This window comes from Pseudochaenichthys georgianus, chromosome 7, assembly GCF_902827115.2.
Source record: "Pseudochaenichthys georgianus chromosome 7, fPseGeo1.2, whole genome shotgun sequence".
NCBI lineage: Eukaryota > Metazoa > Chordata > Actinopteri > Perciformes > Channichthyidae > Pseudochaenichthys > Pseudochaenichthys georgianus.
Window position 1 is genome coordinate 5,079,905 of NC_047509.1, and position 8,944 is coordinate 5,088,848.

An 8,944-nucleotide genomic window follows, 5' to 3' on the forward strand; every position below is an offset into this window, starting at 1 on the left:
ATTCAGATCTTTAATTTAAATGATCATCACAATGTGAACAATTCCAGTAAACGTGTTTTAGTCAAACCTTTCATAAATATAGCAAAATGTACTAAGGTATTATAAGTATAATATGCATTAAAGTGTTACAAGTAAAATTGTATTATTATGTATTCACATTTTATGTTTCAAACCATAAAGTGCATCTGTCCACTTGCTAACAATCGTTAACGTTAGCATTACAGCAGCAGCACAGACCGGAAGTCCCTGACAGCTGAGGATATCTTCCGGTGTCCTGGCTGAGAGAAATTGAACTATTCCTGAGTTTTTAATGTGACCAGAACAATGTGGACAGAGCTACAGAAAGACAGCTGAGTATTTGCACTTGTGGGCAGAGCAGAAGGAAAGAAAGAACCCGGAAGTCCGTTTCTTTCAGCACATGACTGTCAGCTGGTTTGCGTCACGTGAGCAGAACTTTGCGGAAAACGGAAAAATGTCAGTCTCGGGGAGCTCGAGTAAAGTGCGATTAATGGCGATGTTTGTGCTTTTATTCGCCCTGTTTTCATCACAGAGCTCCGCTGCTCAAGTGCCACTTCTAATGTGGTCCAGTGAAGGGTAATATTTCATTTATGTTGTTATTGATTCATTACTTTAGACAGCATAACTGGTCAGCTGTGTGTCATGCTAATGCTAACACTTGTTGCTAACTGTTTCTACTTCCAGATTCGACTAGCTAACTCGACCTAAACTAGCTAAATGCATAGGTTACACTTTAATAACAAAGTATGCACCGTATTTTCATTTCATATGGTACAAAACTTCGAAAAAGAAACCCGAGTTTGGAAACATTGTTAAATATCCTAACTTAAGGCTAGTTTCAATGTAATACATATAGTGTTGCCTGTATACAACATTTAAGTGATGCAGTATGATCTACATTGATTTCCTTTCTAATGATCTGTGCCACACTGGCATGTTTAACAGCTCGTTATTTTTCATATATATTTGCACTGTACACATTTGCACTCTTAACACATTATATATAGCAACTGCCGCACAGCTGTTCCTCAGGATAACTACCGTTGTATCATATCTTATATTTTGGCAACACATAATGCAAATACACTGTTAGTACACTTTTAGTTTCATCTAAAGAATTGAGTTTAGTTTTTCATAACAGTACAAATCAATTATTTAAAGTCACTTTACTTAGATCTAGTGTTTCCATATATGATTTCAGTTGTCTGTGAACAAATCATTTGACTTCACTGTTACACTTTATTGTTACTGTCTGAAAGTTTGATGATTATACCCAAACATCACACATGTTATCGGTGACCGATGGCCAAATTAGATTATTTGAAATGCTGAATGTACTCAATGTTTATACAACTTGTATTAGGTTTATTCATTGTTTTTTGTAATCGTTCCTACATGTTCAGCCTGCCACCCCTGGCCTCACCGGCCGCTGGTCACATCACATCCAACGACCAGCTGACTGCCTACCTCACCTCTGCCTTTGGCTCCGGCCCCAACACTGTGCTGCTATTCCTGCAGGACAAGGTCAGTCCCTGAAACCATACATCTATACTCCTTCTTTACCACACACATTGTAACATATGCCACGAGACATATTGGGCTATGGGTGAAAGGTGTTGAGAAGTAGGACTACTCGTAGCTGTTCCTAGATTTCCATATTCATTGAATACAAAGAGTTCATGGATATGTAAAACAGCGTAGTAATGAGTCGGTGTGTCGTCGCACTGCAGTCCCATGTGACTCTGTAACCGTCTACTCACTCTGGTGTGACAATGAGCCTCGGCATTACTTCCCCATTCTCAGTTCCTCTCCGACACATCGTCCGGGTCTGCTCTCTGAGGTGCATTGTCATTGTTGTGATCATTGGGATTTTTAACCGTTTTGTTGTATTAAAGGTCGAGTCAACGATTATGAAGAAAGATTGTTTATATTGGAACAATGCAAACACCCCCCCCCCCCCCCCCCCCCCCCCCTACGTATTTACTGTGCTTCCTGCTCCCAATGCCTTTCTCTATGCACGGCCTTCCCTTTGCCAAAGCATGAAAGCCCTGTGTCTTATATGTTTGATTAGTGTTATGTGTTCCCCACCCGGGCTGTTTATGAACACCAGATTATATTTCAGAGCACACACAGCACCCACAGCCAGTACTCTGTGAGGAGATATTCATTGAATCAGATAAACAATTGACTGAATTAGAATTGGCTGAAACTTCTCAAACCCAAATCTCGTATATCACTTATCTGCTTATGTCGTTGTTGAATTAGATATTTCATTGTCCTTATTTGTGTTCAGTTAAGCAAAGAAGACTTCACGCTGTTTGGCGGAGTGTTTGGAAACAAGCAGGACAGTGCCTTCCCAAACCTTGAGGTAGGTTTTAATAACTTCACACATGACTGCTGCATAAAGAGGATTGTGTGACACTACACTTCCTCCCCTCTCTCCTCTCCAGGCTGCACTGCAGGCTTCCCCCTCCTCAGTGTCGCTGCCTGCTTTAGAGTGGTCCGACTCCTCGGTGATGCTGGCTCTGCTGCAGGAGGAGCTGGATGTCTCTCCGGTGCTCGTGGACGCAGACACTCTGTCCCATCTCAGCATCAACACATCCGCCAGCAACTTCCTGCTCATCAATCTCCCCTACTGCACCGGGTAAGACGTGTGCAGCATCCCAACCTATGGAAGATAAACAGTCTTTTCTGACTCTGTGAAAATTAACATTTATACTGTTTTTATAGCTTGGAAAAGTCTTGCAAGGAAGTCCTGACTGAAAATGGTACGTTTGTAAAGAATAGTGTAAAATAATCGGTATTTCGCTTATTTCAAAGTATATTTCCGATGTGTAACTCGAGTGTATTTTGCTTTCAACAGATGGAATTATTGGGGAGGTTTTGAGTATCATGAAAGATAAAGGTGTCCATTTCACTGCGATGTACACGGGACTCCAGCCCTCACGAGTAAGATATTTCTACTGGCACATCGTGTTCCAGACTTACCATACATGAGTGATTTATATATTTATCCAACAACATATACAGATCTAAAGCATTGAGATATTATTCTTAACCCTTAGATGCATAAGTGGGTATTTTTTGACCCGGTGAGGTGGTTCTCTTGAAGTATCTTTGTAATTACATTTGGTTATCATTTCATATTCCAGCTATTCCTCAAAAAACATGTTTTGGAGATCATGCCATTCAACTTTTAATTTAAATGTTAAGAAATTGTAGTTTTTGTATTTCTACCCCAAGCTTCCATAAGTGGGTCAAAATGACCGCATGCATTTTCTATGGAATTTCGTTTTTTTTTTCAAAATGTAACAAGTTTTTCGAAAATTATAAATAGTGAAAAATTAAATGTAAATATTTCTAGTGTGAACCAAATATATTACTAAATATTATACAAGTGATTTCTTAACCAAAATGACAAATGGCATAAAAACACATTATTCTAATAGGGGTCCTTTTTGACCCACTTATGGAAGAGCGTAGGGTCCAGTCACTCGGGCGTCTAAGGGTTAAATAGCTTTTAATTTGTTTTGCACATTCTTACTCTCCCTCCTTGTGTTTATATCAATATTTGTATTCTATTTTTTTAATAATCCTTCATTTTTTCCCAATCAAAGTAGAGCTACTGTCCCAGAACCTTACTTCACCCGGGTTAAACAAAGGATTTAGATTGTGATTATCCTTCCAGGTGATTCCAGAGAGGTCCGTGTCTCAGCAGGCTGTGGGCCGGTCCCTGCTGCAGGCCGTGGAGCCCACAGTCAAAGAGCCCATCATGTTCAATGTGACCGGGAACCCCTGCATCATGCTCTGGGTTCAGAATCTCAACATCAGCCTCGCAGGCGAATGGATCGACCTCGCTGCGCAGACGCCATCGCTGGACGGATCCATTTGCAACGACAGCAACTCACTGTGAGATGGCCGCCCGGCGTGCTGCCATGTTGTTACGTCAAGTCAAAAGAACAGTTTCCTTTTATTCAAATGAAACAAGTCATTTTAAATGTCTTCTTCTTTTCTGACTCTAGGCTTGTCCTGACCTATGCATCAGGCTACATACTACGGTAAGACGATACATTTATCATTTCAAAAAAGTGTTCGAAATGCTTTGGGGAACTCGTTCTTATCAATAGTCTGATGACGATGTTGCTCCAGACAGTAGCTCGTTAGCTTAGCACAAACACTGGAAACTGTTATTCCATCTTTTCCCAAAGGGACAAATCCATCATCTCCCTAAAAAGCTCACCCGTTAGCATGTTTGTTTGGTCAGTACTGCAACAAAAGGGTCAAAACGTGTCTCTTTTTGTGTCCTTTTCCAAAAAAAGTCCCACATTCCCTCAATAAATAATTGTTGTTCACTTTAACTACAGAGATTTTAAAAAATGAGAGCAAATAAGTGGTAAAACTTTCGTTACGCCACTGGGTAAATGTCTGTAATAAGTATTTCTCTTTCATGGTAACCGTTTGCACAGAGTTTCTGCTTCAGATCCTTTGTAATAATAACAAAATGTAATATTGGACGGTTAGAATTAATCTCTGAAACATGAATGAGTCAGTGTAATAGAGCCCGGGTTAGTGCTATTGCTGTCTGTCTCCGTTGCGTGTCCTTGTTTGAAACCACCATATACTTACAGAAAGGAACAGTCATTTCTCAACATTTGACACACATGCTGTCATTAATATACATTCCTGTTTATCTCCAGTTTTGCCATGAGTCAACGGTTCTACAAGGTATCCGCACGAAACTGGTTCACGTTGGACTCTGTGCAGCTGCAGGCGAAAGATCTCACTGCGTCTTACATCGGGAGCCGCAACATCTACGCGCCGGCAGAGTACTCCTTCCACTGCCAGTCCGTCACCAGCTTCAGAGACACCCTGCTGGTGTCGAGCGGCAACAACAACAAGAACAGCACACGGTGGATGCTCAACTTTGTCGACTTCCAGGTACAAATATATTGCTTTTACAGCCTGAGATGTTCCGCAGCAGTGCATCACATTCTTTTGTAATGGTGTGTTCAGGTGTCTCGTGGTCATTGATGTGTTTTACGATACAGATTCAGGGTTTCGGTTTGGCCAACGGAACGAACTTCTCCTACGCCAGCGACTGTGCCGGCTTCTTCACCGCGGGCATCTGGATGGGCCTGATTACCTCACTGCTCATGCTGTGGATCTTTGTGTACGGGATGCACATGATCATGCAGCTCAACACAATGGATCGGTTCGACGACCCCAAAGGTCCTTCGATTTCAGTGCCTCAGACGGAGTGAATCATTCCTCGAACACACACACTCCTCTGTCCTTCAGTGCCTCCTAGGAGACTCCCTCCTCGTCATGTTGCTGTTTTTTGGCCTTTTTATTTGAATATATTTGTTCAAATCTTTACTCTGGATTTCTCTTCTGTCCTTTTCTATCCTGAATCCTTCCACAGCTGTCTTTTGGATACGGTTATCTTGCAAAGCACATTTTTATTTAACCTCCACCAGTGCCAAAGAGGATGCTCCTTTTTCCCTAGTTGATGAGAAGTGCATTTGCTAAAATGTGTTTTTGTGCCACTGTTGGCCAGAATGATTTACCTTAAAATGATGAGCAATAATTTCTCAAAACCAGAGAATGTATTCTGTGCCAACACGAATGAGATGCTTGATGCTGTCGGACCGTATCACGCCTCTTAACTTTTCTTTTTTCAACATTACTGTAATTTGCAAGATTACTGGTTATGAAAAAGAAGTGCCTGTATATAAAGAGTACATTTATGTTTGTGACTTTTGGAATTGCCTTGGAAAGGTATGTTAATAATTAACCTTGGATGTAGTTCTGTTGCTACTAGTAGACAAATCCAACTCAAGTGCCACAAAGTACTTCAAATATTTCTTCTTGAGTAATTTATTTATGTAAAAAAACACGTTTAATGATTATCTTCAAAGTTTACTCAATTGCTTCAGGTTCATCAAAGAATAATAGTGCCTCACTTCTGCTTGTGTCAAACCTTTGAATGTGCAATTTGCCTTGACTTGTAAATTGTCCCTAATTGAAAATAAAGATATCTGTAAATCTTGGTGTAAATCGGTTGTTTTAATGCAGATATCCGAATGTGTCATTTTTTCACAAGTAGGAAACGCCATGGATTTGGCGTCAATTAACGTAACAGTTCGGTTGCCCATAGTTGCAATGTCAAAACACAACAACGTCATTGCTAGTGGAGACGTTGCTAACAGCCTGGGAGCGTAATTCTACTTATAGTTTCTTGTTTTTCACCATTTTCTTTCCCACAAGTTGTTTCTAAAATGTCAGAAGCTCCAATTCCAGGGAGTCTGGTTCGGCACCTCCCAGGACAGGAAACTTTCCCCGGAAATTTTGCACCAGACCGGCTGGGAAACCATATGGCACGACCGGAAGTACCGCACATCGGCCCCGGCAGCTATGACAACCACGAGGTCCGTGTCATCTGCTTATTTTTACCATGATTTTTACATATTTTCACGCATACTAAATTGTCCTTTAAAAAATATATATATATACAAACTCAAAGTGTTTTAAACCCTAATTTGCTGGTTTGCTCTATTTAAAAAAAAAAAAAAAATGTATATATTTATTGACGGGGACAGTGCACATTAATTGACATTTCTGTAAATGCGCCAGAGTTAGCCACAAGCTATTTTCGTCTGTAGTCCCTGGACAGATGTTAAAAGTCATCCTAAAAACAAAAATTCACTTCAAATAACAGGTAAATACTATCAGTAAAACAACATTCAACAGAGATACTTATATTATGATAAAAGCATATATAAAAACTAAACAAATACAAGCATTTTTAAAAACATAAAAACTAAACAAATACAAGCATATACATAAAAACTAAACTAAAATACAAATTCACAAAGCAGACAGATACAGGTCAAGGCATATAAACAGAGCGTTGTCATGTACAGATTGTGTCAGTGTTGACAGAGCTGACTTTCCACTAACCATGTTTTTAAATTAGATTTAAATAAACTGCAGGTGTTTTGTTCTCTAATCTTTACTGGGATTGAGTTCCACTGTTGTGCAGCTTTAAAAGAAAAAGAAGATTGGCTGAATGAACTCTTCCTTAATGGAACAACGCAGTCTCCTCTTGTTGCAGCTCTTGTTGACCTAGTTACAGGTGTGCGTATGGTGATAAAATGTCATCATGTTAACGTGTATTGTAATACACTTTATTTATATAGCTCCTTCCATTCATATTATATTTCCATTTATTTGCAGTACGGCACCATCGTGTATGATCTACAGAAGACACCGGGCAGTAAGAAAGGATACAGTCTGTCTGCGAGGACTGCAGCTCGCTTTCCGCCCTGCAGCCAGGTAGGCCTACATATTATTCACCTCCAATGAGGGTTTTACCATAAGGGGGCTCTCCGCCATTTTTTATTATAATTACTTTCAGCTTTACTGTTGTTTAAATTTGTAGCAAAGTATCATATTTCATAAGCTCTTTGTGTGTTTTGTAAGAAAACTTAGGCTACCACCATGAACATCCATTATTGCTAAAAAGAAGACAGAACTGAGGTGTGGTTTAAATTGGATAGGCCTTTAAGACATATTGTCTTCTTATTTGGTTTCACAAACACAAACTTAATGTTATATGTATGCCAAGATAAAATAATATTTCTTATGCGGAACAGGTTTTTGGATTACTGGTGTGTCATTGATTTTACATAATATATATTTTAATAGAATAACATTTTTGTTTCCCAATACCTTCCACGTCATGTGACCCAGTGACTCCAAATCTATATCTGCTTTTATTACTACACTAATAAGACAAACCTCTTTATTGAATTTAAGTAATTTTTCAATTAGACTATAAATGTGAATGCCTGTCCAATAACCACATAAACTAACGTCCTCAAACAACACCAGGAGATGTCACGAGGCTGGAATACCCATCGAACATGTTACGTTTATTTGATTTCTTACATATTCTACCCCCAGACAGCGACCCCTTCCCCACTGCAGTACCAGCAGGATCAAAGCTACTCCAGAGTCCCCCCTCCTGGCAAAACCCCTTTCGCCTCGACCACACCGAGGTTCAAAACCATGTTGTGTACAGCGAAGGACAGCCCAGGGTAACACACACACAATTACACGCTTGACAGTGATGAACTGAGCTGACAGATGTTTGATACAGGCCTGGGACCTACGCTCACGACGCGGTGACTGACAGGAAGGTGAGCTGGCCGATGTGCTTCGGGAGCCCTGATTGGTCCAGACTGCCTCAGATAGAGAAGAAGTCCCTCAGAGTGAAGGTAAAGTCTTGATTCCAAAATGTCAAAATATACGAATAGAGGCATTTTCATTGTGCCTTACCATATCCATATTCCAGCTAAATCCAGGAATACTGGATGATGTTTTTCGACATATTATACTATGACATTTCTCAGATAGATTCAATATACAATGGCGAATTGAATTGATTCAATGGCGGTTTTTTCAATTTTTCAACATACATTTGTTTTTGTAATGGTCACCTTGTAAATAATTTAAATGTTAAAACTAAAAGGGTTTGCTGTTCTCAGACAGAGGTTAAAAGCCAGCAGCCTCTTTTTGAAGTCTCTCACATGCTTTTGTTATCTAATACTATGAGTTTTTTATTGATTATTTCAACATAGTGTAATGTCATCTTTTTTTTCTCACAACCTATACCCTGAATGTAACAACATGTAATATTATTGTGTTTCAGCTACACAATGAAAAGGAGTTCATGAAGCACAGAAGGAGAGTGGCCTACCTGAGTCTGTACTATTAATTGTAAAGTTAATTGACAAATGCCATTATTGACTTAAGAAGTTTCCTTTTTCAAATGTTTTAAACTAAATATTTGCGAACAATGTAATGGTTGTAACTGTTGTCAGAAAATGATGGATATATAAAGAGGAAAAAAATATATAGAAGC

At 39.5% G+C, this 8,944-nt stretch overlaps 2 protein-coding genes across 3 annotated transcripts; both read left to right on the forward strand.

The window, feature by feature from the left end:
* Positions 1-278: 278 nt before the first annotated feature.
* On the forward strand, positions 279-6,075 carry atp6ap1b (ATPase H+ transporting accessory protein 1b). Its single transcript, XM_034086673.2, has 10 exons — positions 279-594; positions 1,422-1,542; positions 2,312-2,386; positions 2,469-2,662; positions 2,749-2,786; positions 2,882-2,967; positions 3,707-3,927; positions 4,041-4,076; positions 4,716-4,956; positions 5,067-6,075. The coding sequence occupies exons 1-10, from the start codon at positions 419-421 to the stop codon at positions 5,277-5,279; spliced, it is 1,401 nt and encodes a 466-aa protein (XP_033942564.1). The 5' UTR covers positions 279-418; the 3' UTR covers positions 5,280-6,075.
* Positions 6,076-6,163: 88 nt separating this feature from the next.
* Positions 6,164-8,924, forward strand: LOC117449203 (ciliary microtubule-associated protein 3-like). 2 transcript variants are annotated; one of them, XM_034086677.2, is made up of 5 exons: positions 6,164-6,446; positions 7,255-7,353; positions 7,984-8,117; positions 8,180-8,297; positions 8,732-8,924. In XM_034086677.2, exons 1-5 carry the CDS (start codon positions 6,297-6,299, stop codon positions 8,795-8,797), a joined length of 567 nt encoding a protein of 188 aa, XP_033942568.1. In that variant the 5' UTR covers positions 6,164-6,296; the 3' UTR covers positions 8,798-8,924. The 2 variants fall into 2 exon arrangements, with proteins under 2 accessions (XP_033942568.1, XP_033942569.1); XM_034086678.2 differs by having other exon boundaries at positions 7,984-8,078; positions 8,732-8,822.
* The last annotated feature ends 20 nt before the right edge of the window (positions 8,925-8,944 follow it).

Coding starts and splice junctions, on each gene's coding strand:
- atp6ap1b (XM_034086673.2), top strand. CDS start 419: ATGACTGTCAGCTGGTTTGCGTCACGTGAGCAGAACTTTGCGGAAAAC. Junction 2,787..2,881: donor GGAAGTCCTGACTGAAAATG/GTACGTTTGTAA, acceptor TGCTTTCAACAG/ATGGAATTATTGGGGAGGTT. Junction 3,928..4,040: donor TGCAACGACAGCAACTCACT/GTGAGATGGCCG, acceptor TTCTGACTCTAG/GCTTGTCCTGACCTATGCAT.
- LOC117449203 (XM_034086677.2), top strand. CDS start 6,297: ATGTCAGAAGCTCCAATTCCAGGGAGTCTGGTTCGGCACCTCCCAGGA. Junction 6,447..7,254: donor GCAGCTATGACAACCACGAG/GTCCGTGTCATC, acceptor ATTTATTTGCAG/TACGGCACCATCGTGTATGA. Junction 8,118..8,179: donor ACAGCGAAGGACAGCCCAGG/GTAACACACACA, acceptor TGTTTGATACAG/GCCTGGGACCTACGCTCACG.